The sequence below is a fragment of the Canis lupus genome, chromosome 3 (assembly GCF_003254725.2).
Source record: "Canis lupus dingo isolate Sandy chromosome 3, ASM325472v2, whole genome shotgun sequence".
NCBI lineage: Eukaryota > Metazoa > Chordata > Mammalia > Carnivora > Canidae > Canis > Canis lupus.
The window spans coordinates 40,739,010-40,763,692 of NC_064245.1; the positions used below are offsets into that span (position 1 = coordinate 40,739,010).

Here is a 24,683-nt window from a genome sequence, read left to right on the forward strand (position 1 = left end):
TGTGTCCAGTCCCCAAACGGATTGGGGACAAATCTTTAAACCAACCATCACCTCTTTCTCCTTGGACCATCACTCTGTCCACTGTGTCAGACTGGCTTAGTGTTTACTTTGAAACGGCAGTGAGGAAATCCTCTGCAAGGGATTATTTAGAAGAAAATGTCCTTAAGTTGATCAAGTTTACCTGCCTATGAGCAATCTAGAGCAGATGTATTCAGTGTGCATGAATTAATAGAATTCCCATTAGACTTGGCACCAGGGTATAGGTGCCCATATGGTAACTAATATTTTACATTGTTTTGGAAGTCTGTCAGATTTCTTAAGGCAAGAAGTGTGGTATAAACATTGAAAGGGAAGAGTCAGAGTGGTTGTTATCTGCACATGGTAAGAGAATCATCTGACAACCTATTCCAACCACTGTGTTCAAATTGGTACAGATCACAAGACCCATACATATACAAGAATCCATGGTTTCCCTGTACGCAGATCAGTTACAGAACAATAAAAAGCAGATCTCATTCACCACATTACACATCTACCAAAGATGTGCAATACCCAAGAATGGTGCAAATAAGAAATATAAGACCTTTTTATGCAAAATAAAAGTTTGCCAGAGGTCATTCAAGAAAGCCTGGAAAGATAAACAGGTGCCTGTGTCCCAGGCTGGCAAGACTCAAAACTTCAATGATTCTAGAAATCAGGTTATTCAGTGCAGTCCCAAGCTAAAAGGGCTTTGTGTGGAACTCAACAAGCCAAAACACATATGGGAGTAAAGTTCTTAAAATACCCAAAGATAATCCTGGAAAAAAAAAAAAAGACTAAGGAGAAGAAGGAAGGAGAATTGACTCCTTGTTAGAGGCAGAGTTTTTTCTTAACACTCTACAGCCTTTCCAGCTGAATCAGTGCTGTCACCTCTAGAGCAGTCCCCTTGGGAAGCTAGATCCTTATTCCATCAATGTACCTACCATTCTAAACTTCTTTGGAATATGTACCTGGAATCTCCTTCACACTTTTCCCTCCTCTTTTATAGAATGTCTTCTCAGGTCAGAAGTCAACATAATTTTGCAGATATTTTTTAGGGAGGTAAAATTTTCAAGCACCATTTGATTGTTAAGTCTGTGGAAGTAGTGACATGCATGTTTGCTTGCATCAGTTCTGAATGCACTCAGAGACTGCTTTAAGCAGCAAGGACACTGTGTAGAGAAGGCTATGAACCTCCCAAGGAGGTGCCACTCATGTGATCATGTTGGGGACCATCCTTTCATGGAATTGCCTTATGTTAATGAGGCAGAGGAAGGACACCACATGTAGCCCTGCTCTGTGTGCTACTTGGCTGCCATATGGACCTAGATGTTCATGTGCACATTTATTTAATGGCCATTTATTGAGCCCTTCTGTGTGCCCTGCCCTGTTCTAAGAGCTGCTGGAGCAGGGAAGGGTGGCCCATTTTAGGATGTCAGGACCATGTTTGTCAGGGGTGGGCAGGACCAGAGGCACCTGGGCTGGTGAGCCAGTAGGAGTTATCAGAGCCAGGAAACAGGTTTTCACAAAGATGACAACAGTTTCAGCCCTACAGGCCTGTGTGCCTCGAGCCTTTACCAACCTCCACTGCTGGATGTGCAGGGAGACATGCAAGAGCATGACCTGTGTGTTCAAACCTAGATCTGCTACTAGGAGATGAAAAGAAACAAGATGCTGTGCCATGAGCCCCCATCTTCATCCTCTTCCTACAAAGGGCAACATATGGCATTGACCAGTGGTCATCAGCAATCATCCTTCACAGACATCCTGGGGGAGTCTGCAGTCATGGGATGACTGCCTGCCGAGAGCAGTTGGGCTTCTGAGGCTCCCGCAAAGCTGCTGTTGAGGGGTCCCACACTTGTAGTCCCTGTGCCACATCTTGCAGAACAGACCCATTCTCTTCAGCGAGCTCACTGCAAAAGAAAAATGGGACATAAAGGCATTTAATAGGGTAGCAACTTTTCCATTCACCGCGAGCCCACCTTCCCTTGGCATGGCATCTCCCCACTTCCCTCACTAACTTTGCAGCTCTCTGAGGGCACCTGGGCTTGCTGTTGGGGGGCTACTGCCTTCCCTCAGGCACGTGTGTGTGTTTTCCCACCCTACTTCCATTCCTTTAGAAATGTGCTCCTTAATGCCCATCACCTATTTCACCCATCCTTACCCACCTCCTCTCCAGCAACCCTCAGTTTGTTCTCTGTAGTTAAGAGTCTGTTTCTTGGTTTGTCTCTCTTTTCTCTTTTTGTTTGTTTTGTTTCTTAAATTCCACATATGAGTGAAATCATATGGTATTTGTCTTTCTCTGAATGACTTATTTCACTTAGCATTATACTCTCTAGCTCCCACCATGTTTCTGCAGATAGCAAGATTTCATTCTTTTTGTGGCTGAATAACATTCCATTTATTTGCCACATCTTCTTTATCCATTCACTGTCAACAGACACTTGGGCTGCTTCCATATCTTGGCTGTTGTAAATAATGCTGTTATAAACACAGGGGTACATGTATTTCTTTGAATTTTATCATCTCTTTGTTTACATATTTTCATTAAAACAATAAAAAAAAATTGGAAGCCATATGGAGATTAAAGCCAGCTGCAGTTTGTGTACATGTCTAAGCAGAGGGGAGTCTGTGGGGGAAGGTGCTGGAAGGGGTGAAGCCTCATCATTGAGTAGCACGGGTGCCTGCTCTGGTCCACCTGGCCTGGAAAGGTGGTCTCAGGAAAAAGAGACTGGCCAGCCGTGAGGAGTCTAACCTGGTGTATGGCTTCCAACAAATCACATTCGTTTTACAGCCCCCAAAGGGACTCATCAAGGATGGAGGAAGTGTTTGCCTCATCTGGAAGCTGTAAAAATACAAGTGAAAATACTCAGGCCAAATGATAGCACAGTAATGCCACAGCACTTTGTACAGTGAGATTCTTTAACAAGAATAAAAGGTGAAAATATCAACATTACCTCTAAAAATCACTTTTCAAAAGTGCCACTTCAGGCACTGGACACCAAGTCCATCACATCCAATCTTTCTACCACTATGGGAACCGGCAACCTTTTCTTCAAGCATCAGATGAAATTTAAACTTTACCTGTCAAGACTCCATACCTCATGCCCATGTTGTATGAAAAATGGGCACCATTTTTTGTGAAACAGCAGAATCACCCTCTGTATGATGCTGTGGTCACAGGGAGGCCCTGAGACTCCTGGGAGGAGGGCAGATACACAGCTCTGTCACACTCTCTTAGGGCATGCATGCTCTTACACACACAAGCATACATGCTCAGGTCCTGGAATGAGGGGTACCATTACCCAGGCTATGTTCCTTCTCTCTTTTCTTTTCTTTGTCTCTCTTTACCTCTCTTAATTGAATTTTTGTTAAATAAATTTTTTAGCAGTTAATTGAATTGTTAAATGAAAAGTTAAAAGCCTATATGATATGAATCTTTGGTATGAATAAACACATACGCACGCACGTGCACACATACACAATCCCAGGCAAGAGTGAGGAGAGGACAGAGCTGACTCTTCTATCTGACATCAAAATCTATTATTGTAGAAATTCAAGAATGTGAGTGTTTTTGTTACTTTAGTACTCTTGCTAGTGAAGAGAGACGGTTTATACTATAGATGTCTTATCCACTTTCACCTACTATGATGTAATCTACTACAGCAAAGTGTAGTACCAGTGCTGTATGGATCATTATTCACCACTGGTGATTCAGAATTATGTGATATTTTAGGATTATTTATACCATGATGATCCTGCATGTGTAGGAGGTAACACTGAATCTGTAGAGACCCCAGATCTACTCTGGTGGTTGCATTGCTACTGAATCCCTGAAGGCTGGTAGGCTCATTTCCTTGAGCAAAAATAAAAACAAAGACTTCTCTGGGGTGAGAGGATTTTGATGTTATTGTTGCCTTCTGTTTTGTTCCCCATAATGGAGTTATGGATGATTATGACAATTTAACCTGCATAAGCCAGTGCAAACCGTTACCCCTAGTGACTTTCAGCACTTGTAGGTGACATTTCTGAGTAGCTGGAGATTGAAGGCATGGTATGGTTCTTGGCAAAGAAACACTGACAGTTGAGAATTTTCCTCCTACTATAAAGCTGGTGTTTTGGTTATTATCATGTAGAGTAATAGTAACAATACAAATCTGCCTATCATTTCCTAGAAACTGCCATGAGCCCTCCCTGTTACTGTAGCATCAGTGAGCTGAAAAGGGACTGTCAGTGTGCTCATAGGGCTATTAGGTTAGGGCCTGGCCTGGCTGAGGACCCCTTCAGTGGAGAGGCTACATCACAGGAGCCATTTCCCTAGGTTTCCAGGCAAAACTACTTTGAGGAGAGGTAGGATCTGATTACATACCCGAAGTCAAAACCCCAAAGCTTCTGAGAAACAGACAGGTAGGCTCAAAGCCAGGTAAAACCAAAGCTTTCAAAATGGTATATATATCAAGTCTAAAACACCCAGCCCTCTCCATGGTTTTCAGAATTTGGGGTGAAGCTAGGAGGGGTTGAACATTGTAGGGATTCTCTTAGAATTTCCTGCATGGTATATATTGGCTTTCCTAAAGCAAATACAGAAGCAGTGTGTTATTTGTTTTAAGATAAAATAAACTCAAGCCATTAAGTGGTTATTGTGTCTGATAAATCTGGGTCACATGTGATGTGAAGCCTGTCTATGTCCTTAACCCCACTGTTATTTAAAGTTAGAGTTACTGTGTATGCTTAATGCTACTCTTTTTTTTTTTAAATATAATGTTGCCAGGAGTAATAGATGCCCCGGAACATAAACCTAAAACAACATACATTTCTCAGTCCAGTAATCCCGAAATTAATCTAAAAATAGCCTAAACAGTAGTTTATATAAACCTCAAATATCAAGACTCCCAGCCCAATGCTAGTTCATCAAACTGTAAATTTATGAGGTACTTAGTTAGCATTTGAGCATTTTAAACCAGATCAAGCATGATCTGTGTTAGACACAGGCTGCAGAAATCCAAGAATCCCACTCTTGGCTGATCTTGCTGACTGGAACATTCCTTGGGGAAGTCCTTTTCTGGGGCCAGCATAGTGAAACACTAACATAACATACCGTGCAGGCATACAGTTGTGGACGGCATAGTCAGCTTTTCTGAGCACTGTTTAAAACACAGTTTTGTCTCCTGAGAGACCAGGCCCTCTGGCCAGCAGAGTCTGGCAGTGCGAGCAAAGGAGTCTCTTTCATTTTACAACCAACTTGACCACCGGAGAAAACTTAGAAGCAGTCACAAACGAAACATTCCTCCATATGTGGTGAGGCCACTCTGCCAGGGCTTGGAGCTCCTCCAATTGTGGTTTCCCAAACAACATCCTTGTTGTTTGAAAAAACCCATCTGGTGGCCACTCTCTCTCTCTCAAGAGATCCCAGCCCAGGATGATGAGAACTGGCTTATGAAAGTGCAAAGCTAGAAGAACAACAGACTCATGGGTGGGTTCTCTGTTGGATTGGGTTCTCCAGGGTTGACAACAAAGCAGTTTCATCTGGTCCGCGTGCTATGCTTACGCCTTGTCATTGAAGATGGGATGAAGTCACGTTCTTCATGAGACATCTTATTTCTGTAACCGTTACACATTTAGCAGAGGTCACTGAAATCTATCAGCATTTTCAGAAGATCTAGACTGGGTGACAGGCACTGAGGGGGGCACTTGATGAGATGAGCACCGGGTGTTATATGTTGGCAAATCGAACTCCAATAAAAAAATACAAAAAAAAAAAAAGAAAGAAAAAGAAAACTCCATCACTGGTTTTATTTAAAGATATCAAATCAAATCCAAAATAAAATTTCAGATGACTTTTAACATCCTCTGCTAAATGAATTTGAAAAACCAGCTAGTGCCTTTAAAAGTTAACAGAAAACAAAGAGATAATAGTTGGACAGGCAAATGGATGGCTATAGATAGCTGTAGGTATGGATAGATAATAAGGCAAAAAAAAAAAAGAAAACCTAAAAAATTGAGTAGTGGCACTGAAAAATAGGATTCATTCAGCAAAGTACCATTAGAAATAGATCTAAATTATTCCTCTTGGTCAGACTTATCTGACAATCTCTTCGTTTCACTTGAATTGGATGGATTTCTTGGCAGGAAGGCAAGACTGAATCTAACCAGAACAAGCCGTCATCACTGTAGTAGACTTATCACCCCTGTAATGGATCTGGATTCTCCGATGTTGTGATGCTTTCGCCAGTATTAAATAGAGAATTCATTCAATAAACACTCAGAGTACCCACTCTGTGCTGGTCACTGTTAGAGAAGCTGGGATAGAAAGCCACCCTGACGGAATCTGGGGAGTTGGAAGAGCCTTTGGGAAATGCAGAGGGAGGGCATTATTCAGGGTAAAGTCTAGTAGAGGGGTCCAGGCCATGGGAAAATGTGGCCATCAACACATAGGTGTGCTTTCTTCTGACAGGATAGTAGTCAGTTGACCAACTGACCAAAAAAATTGGTACAAGTGAGGAAACAAAGAAATTATACTTCAGTGCCTTAAATATTTTATTTTAGCTTAAGCCATGAAAATGTTAATTTTTTCATCAGTTTCACGGCAAAGGTGAAAGCTTTTTCTTTGAGAACGCGTGTCTACCGACTGGATGTGCACATCACATGCCTCACACAAGCCACAACTATAATGAAATGAGTCAGAATTCCGGTTTCTTTTTCTTTTTTCTTTCTTAGATGGAGTAGGACATAAAAGACCCTTGCCCATAGGGCAGCAAAACATTTCAATCATTAACATGGACATATTTTAGTATCGAAAAACAAGTGTAATTATCAGAAACTTGCAGTTTAAGACCTATAATATCTGAACCTATAATATCACAGTTAATTCTATATTAATCCATGTTCGGGTGCCATCTGCCTGCACTCTCCTTGTTCCCAGGGAGCATGAGGAGGGAGTTCTATCACTGTGGGGCAGCCGGGGCAGTGAGGGGTCATGGGCTAGGAACAGCTGCGCCAGAAGCAGAGCCCCACAGTGTTCTGAACACAGGTGTGCAGTTGTGGGTTCTGGGGAGCTTCCCTCCTGCAGCAGCTATATAATTCTATATTAACTGTGATATTATAGGTTCATTTATTCATTTATTTAACAAATGCTGTGGTATTCCATTTGCTCTATCAGTCTTCATGCATGAAGTAAGGAAACCATCGCTCTGTTTCTCTATAAGCTCATGGCTTTTGGTCTGCTCTGTTGAGAGTAGCCAAGTACAGGGCATCAGCCTGTGTTACTCTTGGTCTTTCAGATTTGACTTAAGTTAGCATTGTATGCTGGAACCTGGAACTGGAGATGAAAGCCTGTAGCATAAGTGTCCCTCTCTCCTCTTACTTTCCCTCGGGCAGCTTGGGGATGAACCATGACGATGACCACTCATCCTGTGCTGGCAGATCCCACATCATGTCAGGAGAGTGGGTAAAGGGCCGGAATCCCAGTGACCTCTCTTGGTCCTCCTGCAGTCGTGATGACCTTGAAAACTTCCTCAAGTAAGTCCTTGAATCATTCTGTACAATCACTACAATAGAAGGTACTTCCAGAAAGCACAACAATTAGAGTCTTAGCAAGTGTGGGAAGGAGAAATGAATCTCTTAGAACTCTGAGCTGGCCTAAAGAGGTACAGAACCTCCCATATCTGGCTCAATTTCCTCCCAAGTGTGTGTCTCGTATGATGCTGGGCACCCAGCTGCTATTCATAAATGCTTTGTTGATTGACTGAATGTCAACACAGTGACTGTGACTTGAAAAGAACCCTACTTCATTTCTCCCAGGTATTTTGACCCTGAATGGATACTCCCTTAGCAGCATCCCTTGGGTGCTACAGAAAAAGACATTTCCTTAGTGCTGAGGCTATTTCCCTTGATGGAGAGCACATTTTCTGGGGAGCAGGGCTTCCTCACCTCCCTCACATGTGGGGATAGGCTCTATCTCACTGGCACTTTCTTTGCAGAATGTATCTGTACCATTCCACTTGCAGTTTTTACAGAAGAACTGGCTATCTGATTTTGGGCCTTTGTCAAACAAAGTCTTAGCTCATGTACTGGGAGGGTCCCTTAGTGTCAAGACCTCAGGGATAAACTTACAGATTTGATGCGCAGATCCAGATCACCTCATTACTTAGTCGGATTCATCTGTCCACTCCATGGAGATGAAAGGGACTCAAGTGAGTCTTCCCTGCCTACAGAGCTTTGCAAGCTCAGTAACACATTAAAGCACCTAGTGAATTCGGGATGGAGCAGCCAAAGGCGTCACTCTGCCTGCTGTCCTCATCCTGGGTCTTCTTTCATTACATCTCCTGTGGGTGGGGAAATAAGGTGGTACACAAGTCTTAAAAATGGGCTTGTTAGTTTTAATATAATCTATTTCCTCCTGAGTACTTATTATCACAGAACCTTAATGAAATGTTGTAAGCCACTTGACATTTTTCATTTTTCCTAGAAGGGTCAATGAAACAAAGGAGGGTATTTTCATTTGCTCATTTACATGTTGCTGATCCCATGCCTTTGTTAAAGTGTTGTGTGGGTCTGAGTCTGGGAGAGCTGGGCCAGCGTCAGCCTGAGTGTACTTGTATGTAATTCTTTTCTTCAAGAATTTTGGCAAGAGGCTGGGTTTCCTTTCCACTACCATCTACCTTGTTTGGGGAATTGAGAAGTCAAAGCATTCAAGTATATAACCTCATAATGGAGCCATAGCCTCACAGCTCCCCCAGTTTAGTTTCTCAGAGCTGTTCACAACATCTGTGGACATTTCTACCCTGGTTGCAATCCTGATGTCTTTTGCAGATTGTGCCACCAGCCAGCTTTCAGGGATGGAACACATATACCAGTCAGTGACCACAGCCTGCCACAGGCCCTCCAAGTGAATCTGCAGAGTTGGAAATAAACACTTTGTTTTTATTTGAGATAAAACAAAAACAATCCTAACTTCTATTTTTTTCTTCACTCTTAGTAATTTTGCTCAAAGGCATATTCTAAGAAAATACCATAGGAATCTATTTCAAAAGCATTTTCATCCAAGAAAGCTCAACCTTGAGAAAAGTACATTAGCCTCATGGGTGTTATTCTCAGGCCCTTTCCTAGTTGCTAAACTCCCAGTGCCTTTGCAGTAAAGATCTGCATTCAGTCAGGTAGAAAAAGAGCAAAAAGAGAGAGAGGAAAAAAAGCACAATCTACATATCCAATGCCTGAGTCATCTTCCATAGGTAATTTGGAGATGCATCCTTCTTGCCTTCTCTTGACTGACAGAACAAACACCTGAGCAGTACGTACACTTGCAAGTCAACTTGCCTCTTGGCCGTTTCAGGTCGAAAGTCAGCACCTGTTTGCTGGTCACAGACCCCCGGAGCCAGCACGTGGTGCGTCTCCCTCACAAGCTACCGGGCATGCACTACAGTGCCAACGAGCAGTGCCAGATCCTGTTTGGCACCAACGCCACCTTCTGCAGAAACATGGAGGTAAGCAGCCACCGGAGGACTGACACAGGAAGGAGCATCTGGCTTCTGTCGGAGGATACAGCTATCCATATGCCACATACAAACATACACACACATACGTGCATGCACATTTTCACTTACGTTGGCCTACATATACATACACCCTCACAGGCAGTTGCACAGGTGCACGCATAGAGAGCCTCACACATAAACATACACACTTCCTCACACACAGGCAGCTTTATAGGGGCACACTTCAGAGTCCCTACCAACAAGAAGAACCTAATGTTTTGTTTTAATCCAAAGGCATTTCTTTTTTCTTTCTTTCTTCTTTCATAGCCTAATGGCGTAACATGAAAAATTTAGGACACTAGGGAAAAGAAAATTCACCCATCCTCCTTGGAAGTGATGTGATGTCACCCGATATTAAACCCTGGGTAGCTATGGAAAGCAGCAAAAAGCCGTGAAGTGTTGGAAAGTGTCAGGTCAAGAACATCTAATAAATAATAAATTGGCTATTTGATAGTAGCATCAATAACCCTGTTAAGATGTTACCATTCAGTGAGCAATGCTCATGTGTTTTGTCCTTTGTTACCTAATGTGTGAGTCAGATTAGCCCTTACCACAGGCTCTCTGGATTGCTCTCCCCAGTGTACAGATGGTAACACCAAGCATCAGAGGTTATGCAGTCATCCAAAATGGCTTGGTTAGTAGAAAGTAGAGCAAGGATTTGTCTCAGGTCTGTTTACCCACAGAGCACACACTTTCTCACTATGCTGTAGACAGCAAGCTGTGGCCTGGCCACCCCTGGGGATGGAGGTGCCAAGATGGATGTGCCAGGACCTGGGGCAGTGCCATCTCCATGCCATGGCCCAGGGGAAGGCCAGAGCAGCCTGTGTTCTAGCTGGCAGTTGGCTCAGGTAGGGGAGCAGAGCCAGAAGGACAGAAGCAGGAGAACTAGGTGGGGTGGGGACATGTAGGACTCAGGAGACACCCAGTGGAAGGGCTGTCCTGGTGTTGGAGCTCAGGATGGCATCGAGTCCCAGGGAGGGAGCCTGGAGGGCTGGACAGGTTCCCAGAGCAAGAACCCAGGGCAAGACCCAACTCCAAGACAGACACACCAGGGACTATGCCTCCAGAATGAGACCCCAGGGTCACAGGCAGCAGAACAAGTCAGCCTGGAGCCCATAAGGCAGGATGCTGCCCCTCAAGGGCTTCCTGGCTCTGTGGGAGTTGGTTCAGGAAATCAGGGCGAGTCCTCAGGTAGAGCATTGCTTGCCCTTGTTTGGGGTGCAGAAGAGGGTTGCACCTCAAAACCAGTCTAGCACCTCCTGCCAGCTGTTTCTCCAAAGGGCAGTTGTTCACAGCCTTGTCCTGAATCCTCTTCCATCCCCCTGCGGAGGTGCCAGGAAGGGTCCTTTCCAGACCTTGGTAATGGAGAGCCATCTCCCACCTTACACCCCAATGCCTCGAACCTGGAAGGTACAAGGACATCTCTATGGGGAAATGCAGTGAGCTCCAGGATGAAATCATCTCTGGCAGTCTGCCACTGGCGTCTGGTGCTCACCATTGGCCTTGACCATTAACACTCTTCTTCATATACCACGTGCTAGCCAGGAAGCACCTTGTTTGCCTGTCCCAGCTTCAGTCCTTAAAAGTACCTGATGGCCCAGAGTCATCAGAAAGGGCAGCTTTCAGAGGCTCCTCTGATGATGTGGTGACAGCACAAAATCCATGTGGATGGAACCCCAGGAGAGGACCCTGAGCATTCAGGAAGAGTAGAGATGCCCTGGGCAGCCAGGGTGGAGAAAAGGGAGGTGCTCAGCTGAGTCACAGGGCACAGAGCAGCCACTCAGCTCACTGTGGGGGTCTCCTCAGGGTTGGTGGGATGTTGCAGGCCAGGCTGCACTAGCCCAACCAGGGGCAAGATGGACAGAGGGCAGGGGTGTGTGTGTGTGGAGGGGAAGCTGGGCAGAGATTGCCTCCCTCCTGAGAACTGCAGTCATATTTGCCTCTTAGGACCCAGGCAATTGTATACCAGTTGGGCAAGGAGGAGGGATAAGAGGAAGGAGATATCTATACTGGGAGCTCATGATTTCCCAGGCAGAGGGAGTGCTTAGGAAGGGTCAACTTTCCATGTACTGGCACAGAAACCCTGGCTATAATTGTCGAGGCAGAGGCTTTGAACCACATTTAACAGATGAGAAGACAAAAGCTGAGAGAGTTTAGGTAATATGCCAAGGTCACCCAGTCAGGAAGAGGGGTGGGCTGCAGACTAAACCCAGGTGTGTGTATAACCGAGGGAGAAAAGAAATGCCATGTATAGTCATTTAAAGACAAACCCCAAAAGGGAGGAAGGTGACCTGGTATTTCATTTTCCTTTGCTAGCATCATTTTGTTCAAAGAACATGGTGAAATGTCAACAAGCACTGATCAGCTTAGCTATGTGATTTTTTCTTTTGCCCTAGAAGCTTAAGATACAAGTATATAAAGTGAGATCTTCTCATTTTGTGAGTTACAGGAAAGCTGAGAATGAATTGCCATAGCTCACCAGAACCACAAAATATATCTTCCCCCTTGCCTTTTCTTTGAGAGTACTTCAGTACTAAATAAAATGAAATGGACGTTTTTCTCCCCAGTACCTAGCCAGAGTGAAGAAGCACCTGTCAGCACATCTGACTAGATGACCTGCAGCCTCAGGGAACTGGCAGAAATTTTCGGCTTGCGTGGCGAGGGTGCTTCCTTCATTGTAAATCTCACAGTCAGATGATGGTAACTTCACTCAGGAGAAAAATGTCCTGCTAACCCACAAGAGGCACTGCTGGAAGGGAGAGGCAGAGGCCAGCTGGGGACAAGATCTTTTGCGAGTACTGCCCTAGGCCTGGAACACACCATAGGACTCAAAGCCAAACTATGCAGCACACCGCTCTGGGATTCTTTTTGTTTTGATTAATTTATTTGAGAGAGAGAGAGAGAGAGACAGCAAACAGGGGGAGAGGGAGAGAGAGTCTTAAGCAGAGCTGAGCACGGAGCCCAACCCAGGGCTTGATCCCACGACCCTGAGATCATGACCTGAGCCAAAATCAAGAGTCAGACACTTCATCAACTAAGCCCACAGACGCCCCCCAACTAAGGGATTCTAAGCCTTGTTTTATCATCTGTTTACTCATGTTATACATTTATGGGTCTATGTTTCAGCTGGTGTTCAGTATAGCAGAAGAGCAAGAGTGTTGTTTCTTTCTTATTCCCTGTAACACTGACTTTCTGGTGTGGGTATGAGCCGCTTCTCCTCTTACTTGTCCTCACTTCATTCGGCATCCCCTTCACTCACTCTGTTCCAGTTAAATTGCCTTCCTGCTCTTTCTTGAACTGGCAAGGCATGCTATTGGCAGGAATACAACACACTCTGCTTCATGCTGCCTGCATCCTCTCCCTGGACACTCTTCCTTCACTTGTCCCTGTGACTAGGTGCCTCATCTTTTTTTGAGTCTGGGGGGCTTTGTTTTTTCAGAGGTAACCTTCTTAAGGAGGCCTACCCTGACCATGCTATTTCAAATTTTAATTTGTATTCCCCGAAAATCAAACTCCAATTAAAAATATATATATAACAAAAAAAATTTTAAATAAAATAAAATTTTAATTTGGTAAGGGGTGCCTGGGTGGCTTAGCTGGTTAAGTGTGTGACTCTTGATTTTGGCTCGGGTCATGATCTCGGGGTCATGAGTTCCAGCCAACATACATATAAGACTCCATCAAATTTTTTGCAGGGATCTATTCCTTCCTGTGCCTTCTTCCCAAGGGAAGAAATTGTTCAAAGCAGCACAGTAGATCTGGTGGTGAGTGACTGTAGGCTGGTTCTGGTGACCATCTCTGTGTGTCTCTATGCTGTGCATTAGTGCCATCATTGAAATCCAAGGCTCCTGGTGAGTCACTACACATAAGGTGCTGAGAACTGAGTCTGTCACAGCATCAGCACTGAGGTATTTGAGCTGATATTTGTGCTATTATTACTTTTCTGGAAAACACTGACTCCCATCCAGTGGAAAACAGAACTAATCTGTCTGTGTACATCTGTAGGATCAGCATTTCTCTGTATTGAACTCAGGATCATGAAAAAATTAAGCATTATGTAAAACCTATACTTTTCTGGCAGCCAGAGACATCCAGAACCAATCATAAAGGTCTTTTAATCCAATGCCAAACTGATCTTTATAACCATTACTATTCTTTAATTCCCTTGAGGATTGAGTTGGATCTCATATAATGAAATGACCACAGTCCCAATTTTGCCTTTAATTTCTTATTCTGACTTCTGCCTTTGGCCAAGATGAAGTAACAGGGACCAGATTTACCTTCGCACCTGCAACTAAGCAACTAAGAAATCAAATGAACTATATAAAATAGTGATTTTTCATGACATTGGGCATCCAACAAGAAAGAATTGTGATCCTTGAGAGATGTCAAGGACATAAGGTGAGCCCTCTGATTATCCTGGCTTACTTCCTAGACAGTCTCCAGGCTGTGGCACAGAGAGGGAGAACAGAGAAGAAACAAGTCTTCTTGAGTTGAGGAAGTGGAACTGGAAGCACAGAGAAGCCAAGGAAGTTAAGTTCACAGAGAGAGGTACCACAGAATAAAAAGCTTTTTAAAGAACCTCAGAAATGTGCACAAGAGCTCCATGAATCTTTAGCTTAGTACTCAGTAACGTACATGTGAGAAGACTACCCAAGACCATCTGAAAATATTAGAGGAAACAATCTCTGGAACTCATGTGAAGTGCACAGAAGAGTGTTGCATCAGTAGTGTGGCAAAATTAGCCTTATCCTGGATGTTGGTCTAGTGCCACCTAATAAAGTTTAAAAGCAAAATCTGAAAGGATCAAACTCTTGCCCTGTGACTTAACCAGGTCCTAGAAGAAAGCTCAAAAATATTTGTAGAGATAGAAAACCATCCAACACTTAATAAAATAAAACTCACAATGTCTAGCATCAAATAAAAAATTACCAGGCCTTCAAAGGAGCCGAAAAGTACATCCATAATGAGGAGAAAAATCAATCAATCAAAACTAACCGAGAAAGACACAAAAGATAGAATTAACAGACAAGGGCTTTAAAACAGTAATTGTAACCATTGTCCAGGTTCAAGAAGGTAGCAGAAAGAGTGAACATGTTAAGTAGAGATATGGAAGACATAAAACAGATGCCAAGGAAACCTCTAGAAGTGAAAACTATACTATCTGAAGTGAAAAAGACCCTATTGCTAGGAAATGAGAGATTGCAGAAGTGATCAGTGAACTTGAACACAAAGTGATTAAAATTATCCAAAATGAAACATGAGAAAAAGGACAGATAAGAAAAAGAAGACAGTATCAGTGAGCTATGGGTCTTCAGGTGGCCTAAGATGTATATGCAGATGATACCCCAGAAGGAAATGAGAGAGAGCAAGGACAGAAATATTTGAAGAAATACTGGCTAAAAAAAATTCCAAGCTTGATGAAAATGATACACCCACACATCCAAGAAGGTATGACCCTCAAGCACAAGAAACATAAACAAGAAATCTAGACCAATGCTTATCATGATCCATTTGCTTAAAAATAATGATAAAGAGAAAATCTTAAAATGGCCAGAGTAGAAGTTATGAACACATAAACAAAGGTAAAAAAGATGGAAAAGAGTTTGATCCTTTCAGATATCTCTCATTTGAAACAATGCAAGCCTAAAGATGGTAGAGCAGCATCTTTAAAGTACTGAGGGAAAAAAAGCCTGTGACCTTAGAAATCAACCCCCAGCAAAAATCTCTTTGAAAAATTAAGGTGAAATGGAGATTTTCTGTTTTTCAAAAGCTAAAAATATTCATCGCTGGCCAACCCATACTGTAAGAAATATTAACAGAAATCTTTCATGCAGAAAGATAATTATAGTAGATGGCAATATCAATTTACACAAAGAAATGAAGGGCCCTGGAAGTTGTGACTACATGGGTGAATATATGATATACTTAAATATACTCAAATATCTTTAAAAGATCATTGATTGATTAAACAACTGTCTTAAAGAAAAAAATAAGAATACAGTCATGGTCGATGCCCATGTCCTAATCCCCAGAACCTGTGAGCTTTACCTTAGATGGCTTAAAGGGACTTCTCAGATTTTATTCCATTAAGGATCTTGAGATGGGGATATTTCCTGGATTATCTGGATGGGCCTGATATAATCAGAAGAGTCCTTACTGAGAGGAGGGCAGGAGATCAGAGTAGGTAGTAGGAGACATGACAGCAGAAGGAAGAGGTGGGAATCATGCAAGGAGGTGGCCATCAGCTAAGGAGAGCAAGGCAGCCTCTAGGAGCTGGAAAATTCAGGGAAATAGACTCTCCCCTCGGAGCCTCCAGAAGGAACCAGCCCTGTGAAAACCTTGATTTAAGCCCATTGAGACTGATTTTGGATTTTCAATCTCCAGAACTGTATGATGAGAAATTGGCGTTCTCACGAGCCACTAAATTTACAGCAATGTTTGTAAGAGAAGCAGTAGGAAACACTAGTAGCTTTGCCATGGGAAACCAGTACAGTAATGTAGAGTTTATGACATTCATAAAAGTAAAACACATGATATTCACATAGAGGCCAGAACAGGAGGAAGGGTCAGATTCTATTGTAAGGTTTTTTGCACTATATACTAGATAGAATAATTGCACAGAAAGAAACTATAAATCAACCAATAACTAATACAACAAAGTTATAGCTAATAAGCCAACAAATGAAACAAAATGTGAACATATATTACTGTGACCCCTTAAGCATATTAGAACTAGGTTATGTAAAGGTGGGTTGTAAGTGCACGTTTCATGTTAGTCATTTATACTCCATTCTGCTAAGAAAATGGTGCAGTTGACATTAGGGCTTCTGCATGGGGAGTCTCCATGTGGCCCTTGTGTGCATCCCATTTCTCCAGCTGTCCAGTTCTTTATAAAATCACTCCCATGACATCATGACCTGTTAAGGATCTCCAGTTATTTCAGAGGGGACTGTGATGCAGAATTCTCAGTAAAATTCTCCAAATCACATGAGGCCCCCTTTAATAGGCAAAAAAGTTACTACTTTCTAGATACAGTGAAAAGAAAAACACTCCTAGCCAGGAATTTTAGGGGAATGAATATCACAAAGCCATTACAACTCCAAAAATCTGGAGGAACCTCTTCTTTTACAAACCACACTCACATATGACAGTTGGGAACACTGTCCATGTTTTCAGGTTCAGGCTCCCCCAAAGCTTGTTGATGGTGAGAACTTCACTGGCAAGCCCCTCAGCTGGCATGCCTTTGCAGAGCAGTAGGGGGATAGGTTGGAAAAGTACCTAAACATCAGTGAGGCAAGTGGGGTGTGTGTGTGTATGTTTTAGAAATTTCTAGAACTTTAAACCTATCACACACAAAAAAACAATAAAACGTAACAGAGGTTGGACACCGCCAAAGGAAGAAAACCACAAAATACACCAGTGTTGAGGAGTTGAACATTTTCTTATTCTTTTTCTGAAATACAGACCCATAAAAATAAGAAGAAAAGAAACTGGGGAGATTATATTTTGAGAAAAATACTAACCACCATGACTACCGGTGAGAAGAATTTTCATTTTGCTTCTGCCTTTTATGAGGAACAAAAGCTTATCCCTGGCAGAATGTAGAGGCCTATCGTCTCAGAGGATTGTATTTTTCATAGACACATCTTTATTATTGTACAGAAGCAGGGGTTCTGAACCAGGATCTGCAGAGATAGATTTCAGAGGTTTTGTGAACAAGGATAATGAAAGTTTATTTTTCTCCAATCTGTAACTGACATGAGTACAGTTGACCCTTGAACAACACAGTTTGAGTTGTATGAATCTACTTCTACATGGATTTTTTTATATATATAAATACAGTACAGTACTATGAATGTATTTTCTCTCTTTTTTTTTAAGATTCTATTTTATTTGAGAGAGAGAGAGAATGAACCGGAGAGGAAAGGCAGCGGGAGAAGGAGAAGCAGGCTCCCCACTGAGCAGGGAACCTGACGCAGGGCTCGATCTAAGAACCCTGAGATCATGATCTGAGCCGAAGGCAGATGCTTAACCAACTGAGCCACCCAGGCGCCTTTGAGTGTGTTTTCTCTTATGATTTTCTTAACATTTTCTTTTACCTAAACTAAATTTTTTGTAAGAATACAGTATATAATACAGGTAACATACAAAATATGTGCTAATCAACTGCTTATGTTATTGGGAATGCCTCCAATCAGCAGTAGGTGATTGGCAATCAGGTTTTTGGGGAGCCAAGAGTTACATGTGGATTTTCAATGGTGTCGGGGGTCAGCAGTCATACATCTGTGTTGTTCAAGGGTCAACTGTATTTCCTTCACCCATGGATGTTGGCAGTAAGCCACAACCGTCTTAGCAGCACCCATGACTGTCGGGATTAAGACGCCCAGATAGTTCATACTGCGTGACAGTTGTAGCTGCTATCTCAAATTATCATTTGGACTCACTACTACTTTAAAATTACAGTGGTTAGGGGTGCCTGAGTGGCTCCATCGATTAAGCATTTGACTCCTGATTTCCGCTCAGGTCATGATCTCAGGGTCATGAGGTCGATCCCCAGATTGGGCTCCCTGCCCAGTCAAGAGTCCGTCTGTCCCTCTCCCTTTGCTATTCCCCCTACTTGTTCTCTTGTCTGTCTGTCTCTCTCTCTCTCTCAAATAGATAAATAATCTTGAAATTACAGTGGTTATTAGACCCAGAGCCAGATGTTCTCAGGTAATATGTTGACCAAAAAACACATGGGTCACTGTGTTACAAGTTGGTATTTATTTTTGTATTTTGGATGATACTTAAATTTAATTGTTTCCTTAGCAATATTATGAATTTTAGAATTATGCATTGACAAATATTATTCTGCAAAGGTGTTTACAGGCTTTAGACAGATTTTAAATACAGAACCTCCTTCTGACTGGGACTTTGTGTATGTTCTTTGACACAATTCATAGGCATTTTAAGATCAATCAAAATTATAAGCCATTTCCTCATTCAAAGGCATAGGGTAAATGACTTTGGAAAAACAGTTGCTTTGGGAGCAGCCTAGCCTCAAATACTAACCAGATTTCTTGCCTTCTTAAAGATTTGCATACAAGAGAACCAAGAAAAATTAAAATACAGTCCATTTTCATGTCTAGGGCTCTGGAGATCCCCACACCATCACCATTACATCTTTCATGTCTGTCTGCAAAATGCTGGTATTGTAAGGCTCAAAGCTGTCTATGGAAATATGAACTACCAAAAAAAATTGGCATCAATAGTTGGCATTTCTTGCAGCAATTATTGGCAAATATAGCTGTCTCCTCTTTTAGCCAATGGTAATGTGATGTTTTTAATTCAATAAAGCATTTAAGAAAGTCCAAACATAAAAGTTATAAACACTGGATGGTAAATATTTATTACAAAGGGGAAATGAACTTTACGCAATTAGCTCAATCCATCTTCTTTATGATTACAAGTTCCTCCTGTCTCAGGAAAGTCACTGGAAAGCATAGTCACTATTTAATAAGACTTTAAAGCTATTGGGGCTCAGCTATCCTGCTGAGTGAAGCAAGGGGTAAGAAAGCCCAAGGTGTAGGTATCGCCAACTGAAAGGAAGAATGTGACATTGCTCCTGGAGACCAGAGCGGGAAGTGGGGAGTTAGGACAATGTTCTGACAATGACCACAACCTCCTAAAGCCCCCACCCTTTTCCAGCATGAAAGATATATATCCGTCCCTGCTCATCACCCTGGCTCCTGGAGATTCTGAGTTGAAAGTTGCTATGTAATGACCACTTATCCCTTAACCCTACAGCCTTCTTGGCAACACATTCCACCATGGTTGCCCTGAAAGTCATGACCACCCCACCTGGAAAGGAAGTTAGTGTAGGAAGTGATGAACACCAGCCTTATAACTGACCAGAGCAAGAGTGTGCCTATACATCATGGCATTTGCAATGGACGGAGATGGGCCTATCGTGCTTGCTTGCTTGCTTGCTTGCCTTTTTTTTTTTTTTTTTTTTTTTTTTTTTTTGAGTATCAAGCACAAAAGCTGTAGGCCAGCTGTTTCAGGAAGGCGAGAGTGTCTGGAATGATAATAGGCATTTAAGGGTCTTATGCCTTCTTTCTACCTGTTGTTTGCTCTTCCTATTTAGTTCTCTCAGCTTTTCAGTACAGTGTGGAGGTGCTGTTCATATCACATAGTGTTTAAGAAGGTAGTCTCCCAAGTCAGACACCCAGGGTCATGTCTTGCCTCTGCCTCATGAGTGAACTACACAGCCTCTTCTGCCTCAGTTTTCCAATCTGCAAAATGGGAAAAATGGCTCTACTTACATATTACATAGGGTTATTCTGAGGACTGAGTAACACATGAGTTAGAGTACTTAGCATGTAACATGCACTCAGTAAAGGTTAGCTGGTACCATTTTTTTTCCATCCTGGAGCCAGTGGCAGAGAGGACACTGTTTAGCTGACAGTCTTGTTGGCTGGTCCTTCTCCACATCCTTCCTTATGCTGTTCTTGACATTCCTTCTGCTACCCTGGGAGCACCAGGAATTAATGTGAAGTGTCCAGTAGCTCTGTCTTGGCACAGCCCCAGTCCCCGGGATGCAAAGGCTCTTTGCAAACTTTCCCAAATCCCACAGAGATTCTCACAGGCATCTTGATGGCTAGAGATCCCTGTGGGGTCCAGGAAGCTCAGGGCATCAGAATTCCACCTGGAACTATAGGTTCTTTCTCTCTGATGTTGGTCACTTCTCAACTGAGTGGGTCATTAGAAGCTCCTCCCAAGGATATCAGAAGTTTTAATGCCCTCCTTCAGATCTTTGGCCTTTGAGTCTCTAGAAGACAGCTTTCTTGGGGGATCTCGCACTCAGTGGGGCTTGGGAACTGCCTATCTAAATGAAACCTGCCCCTTTAATGCTGCGTACCTGGCCAGAGTGGATGGCTGGCCCAAGCCACAGCCTCTCCCTGCCCCTCTCAGACAGACAGGGCCACGCGGTAGGATGTTGGGTTGGGTGCCAGGTTGAAAGCTCTCCTGCTTGCCTTAGTCTCAGTCTCCTGCCCAGCATCTGCAGCCTCTCTCAAAACTGTTGGGCTTTGGCAGCAGATGGCCTCAATTTTCCAGAAGTGTTTGGAAGTTTACAGTAGACTGCCTCCTCAGAGAGCTCTCCAGACTTTGCAAGTTGTGTGTTATCTGCCATTTCTTATCCCTGATCCCTTCCCCTTGCCAGCAGATGCCCGAGGACCCTGGCCCTGCCTTCACCCAGCAGCCTCCCCCATTCCCCCCCACCCAAAGTGGCCCCAGCCAGGTAACCATCTCTGCAACCTATAGGACATGGAAGGACTCAGGACTCAGGGAGCCTTCCAGAAGTGGGGCTGGCATGCCAGCCGGGGGGAAGGCTTCAAACTGCAGTAGTACTTGTGGAAAATTTAGATTAGTAACCTTTTCATCCAGCTCTTATTTTATCTCCCTTTTGGCTTGTGTTATCAGCAACACATTTCTGAGGGTTTTTACATAACCATCGCCTTCAGTACGCTTTGAGACAGAGCTGTTCTCCAAATACTTCATGGGTGCCCAGTAAGGGAGAGAATCAAAACAACCTTCCCAGCACTTAAAACGGTCACCAGACACCACCAGTTGAAGAAAAATGGTAAAGCTTTGAATGCATGAACAGTGCTGTCTTAGGAGGAACTCAGACCTTGCCTGTGTTTTCACAGTATGCCAGGAAGGAAGCTTGGCATTGGCTTATTTGTCACGCAGCTGCTGGAGACACTCTGCTACAAAATGTAGTTGATACGACTTTTGCCAAACCTTGAATGTAGCCAGTGAGGCAACAGATGCTAAAACAAGACAGCTGTTTCATTTTCCTTGTTCTTTGCCCCAGACCAGTAGCTTTCCACTGCTGCTGGTTTGGTTTGGTGTGTGTGTTTTTTTTTTTTTTTTTCTGGTTTTGGGTTTTTTTACTTTCCCATCTGACTCTATTAAAGTTTTTTTTTCCTGTAAAACTTGATACTTTCACCATTTAACAAAAAGTTAAAATCCAGGATGGGATAAAATATTACCTGTACATTACAAACATGATTCTCCTTTATTCCTCTTATCCAGGAGTTGGTCTCAAGCTGAGCATCCTAGTTTCCAATGTTGGCCAGGAGTTGGGGGAGCCAGTACACCCCCAACCCCACCCCTGATGCGGCTTAAGTGGCTGTACATTTCAGTTGAGCCAAGATTATGTTGCCCAGCAGTGCTTGCAAACAGAACATTGCAGGCAGAGGGCCCAAACCATTCCATTCCACTGCAAATATGAAACAGTGATGAACACTCGTGCCTGGTTGATGCAGAGGATGTGAGATTGTAGGGGGAGGAAGTAGAAGAGGAAATTGGGACCCATCAAGAACTGTATTATAACCAGTGGATAAGAGTGTCTTTTCTAGGGTCAGGAAAGGTCCCAGCTCTGCAGCTTGGGTAGGTCACTGCAAAGTGTGATGAGTGATTATTTCTGTCTCCTAAGATTGACATGAGTGGTAATGAGATAATTCTGATAAAGTACTTAGCCTGATGCCTGAGCTTAGTAAATGCTTAGAGTAGATCAGCTTTTCCCTCATGCTATCAAAGCAGTGCATGGCCTCACTCGTGAATGTATTCGTTCATCCATTCATTTGCATATTCAGCAAGGCCTTTTTGGTGGGTACCATTTGCTTCCAGGCATGTGCCAACTAATGAGAGGAGGAGGTGATGAAAGACCGCCCATGCCCCCTAGGAATTCAGGATGGAGGGGAGCCAAAGGGGTAGCAGGTAAGACACATGGCACTGTCACTTGGCAGGACCAGTTGGTGTGGAGTGCTCTTAGAACCCTAATGGGTTCTTCCTGGTGAGAATGGAGAAAAGAAGGAAAGCTTTTACAAAGTCCTGGATTTGGCCTTGTAGAATATGGAGGATGATTTCGTGACTCTGTTGATTTTTTTCAGTTCTGGTTCCTTCCCTAGACTGAGCTCTCTGATGACAGGCAGCAGGTCATGCTCATTGTTCACTTTACTTCTCCCGTGTGGTGCAGCCCAGCCTGCAGGGAGGGGGTCCTGGAGACCGGGCAGGGCAAGCTCACCTGGGAGAAGCCACAGCCTGGGTAGGGGTGCAGAGGATCCATGGGATATGGATAGTCAGGTGCACTTAGTACATGGGTGCGTGGAGGCAGCAGGGAGAGGGGAGGTCCTATGTCATAGGGGTTTTAAGTGAGTCCTGAAGAGAACAATGGATGGGTTAAGTTGGTATCTGTGTTTCCAAAGAGATTCTGCAGATATATTGAGCATGAGGAAGACTGCAGTCAAGACAGCCTGCAGGAAATGATTGCATTTGTCCAGAGGAAGAGGACTTGAATGAGGCAGTGGTTTTGAGGATGAAAAAAGAATTCATTCCAGAAAAGCCAAAATGCCATTTTTACATTTATCTGACAGATACTTTGTAAATATGCATTGCAGGTGCTAAGTAATGATAGCAAAGACCATCTCTACCACAGATGCTTGGCTCTTGGTGTGACTTTTCAGAATCAGTTTGTTTTCTGAGTAAGCAGTGTATGCACAAGGTGTGAAATGCAAAATACCACTATTTGCATACTTTTTCATATGAATATGAGCACCCTGCCACGCTGTTGTAGATCTCGCTTTTTTTTTTCTCTTAACTATATTTTAGAGTTGTTCAATACCTGTGTAAATAAGAGTTGCCCCCATCCTCTTTTTTTATTTAAATACAGATGGTGGTGTTATTTTTTAACTTTTCCTTTCGAGGTAGCTTTCGATTTAAAGAAGGGTTATAGCGACTCCTGGGTGGGCTCAGCAGCTGAGCTTCTGCCTTTGGCTCAGGGCATGATCCTGGAGTCCCAGGATTGAGTCCCGCATGGGGCTGTCTGCATGGAGCCTGTTTCTCCTCCCTCTGCCTATGTCCCTGCCTCTCTCTGTGTGTGTCTCATGAATAAATAAATAAAATCTTTAAAAAAAAATTTTTTTGTACATAAACAGTACAGAAAGTATATACCTTCCCCCTACTCCCCAGCTTCCCTCTGTGTCAGCATCTTACAGAATCCTAGAACCATGATCAAATCAGGATATGAATCCTGGTACAATACTATTCATTAAAGTACATGCTGAGGTCACTGGTTTTCCTGCCAATATCCCTTTTCTGTTCTGGGATCCTGCTTTGCATTTAGTTAGTCCCATCTCCTTGGTCTCCTCCCATCTGCTCCTTGTCTTTCATGACCTTATCCCTTGAACAGTACCACTAAGTTATTTTGTGATCTGGCTTTACCTGAGATTTCTCATGATCAGATTGAGGTTGTTAATGATCGAGAAGGAGACCACATTACATCCTGTTACAGTGGTGCCTCCTATCCGCAGTTTTGCTTTCTGTGGTTTCAGTTACTCACGGTCAACTGTGGCATGTGGTCAGGTCAGGTGTAGCCCATCCCTATGTCACAATGCCTACATCATCAAGTGATGATATACTTCATCAGGTGATATAGGCATTTTATTATCTTACGTCATCACAAGAAGGGTGAATACAAAAAAAAAAAAAGAGTGAATACAATAAGATACTTTGAGAGAGACCACACTCACAAAACTTTTATTACGCTGTATTGTTATACTTGTTCTGTTTTGTAATTGGTCTTCATCTCTTAGTGTGCCTAACTTATTTCCTTTTATGATTTTATTTACTCATGAGAGACACAGAGAGAGAAGCAGAGACATAGGCAGAGGGAGAAGCAGGCTCCCCACAGGGAGCAAATGCAGGACTCGATCCCAGGACCCCAGGATCATGACCTGAGCCAAAGGCAGATGCTGAACCACTGAGTCACCCAGGTGGCCTAGTGTGCCTAATTCATAAATCAAACTCTGCCATAAATATGTACGTATGGGAAATAACAGTATATATAGGGTTCAGTACTGTCCATGGTTTCAGACATCCACTGGGAGTCTTAGAACATATCCCCTGTGGATAAATGGGGACTGCGGTCCTGGTGATATTAACCTTGGTCACCCAGCTAAGGTGTCTCGGAGGATTCTCTACCATAACTTTTTTTTTTTTTAACTTCAAATTCAATTTAATTAGCATATAGCATATTATTAGTTTCACAGATGGAATTTAGTGATTCATCAGTTGCACATAACC

General features: G+C 43.1%; 1 protein-coding gene and 1 long non-coding RNA gene across 3 annotated transcripts in view; one reads left to right on the forward strand and one right to left on the reverse strand.

Annotated features, from left to right (window-relative positions):
- Nucleotides 1–24,683, forward strand: part of ADAMTS17 (ADAM metallopeptidase with thrombospondin type 1 motif 17) — a 326,151-nt gene that overhangs the window by 158,811 nt on the left and 142,657 nt on the right. Inside the window, exons 9-10 of the mRNA XM_025436907.3 lie at nt 7,396–7,536; nt 9,350–9,500. Of these exons, the coding sequence (XP_025292692.1) occupies nt 7,396–7,536; nt 9,350–9,500 (292 nt within the window). The remainder of the gene's footprint in view (nt 1–7,395; nt 7,537–9,349; nt 9,501–24,683) is intronic.
- Nucleotides 1,427–23,969, reverse strand: LOC112653085 (uncharacterized). 2 transcript variants are annotated; one of them, XR_004814753.2, is made up of 4 exons: nt 23,823–23,969; nt 8,131–8,342; nt 2,774–2,863; nt 1,427–1,931 (listed from the first exon to the last, which is right to left on the reverse strand). It is a non-coding gene; the product is annotated as an uncharacterized LOC112653085 (long non-coding RNA). The 2 variants fall into 2 exon arrangements; XR_003131912.3 differs by lacking the exon at nt 2,774–2,863.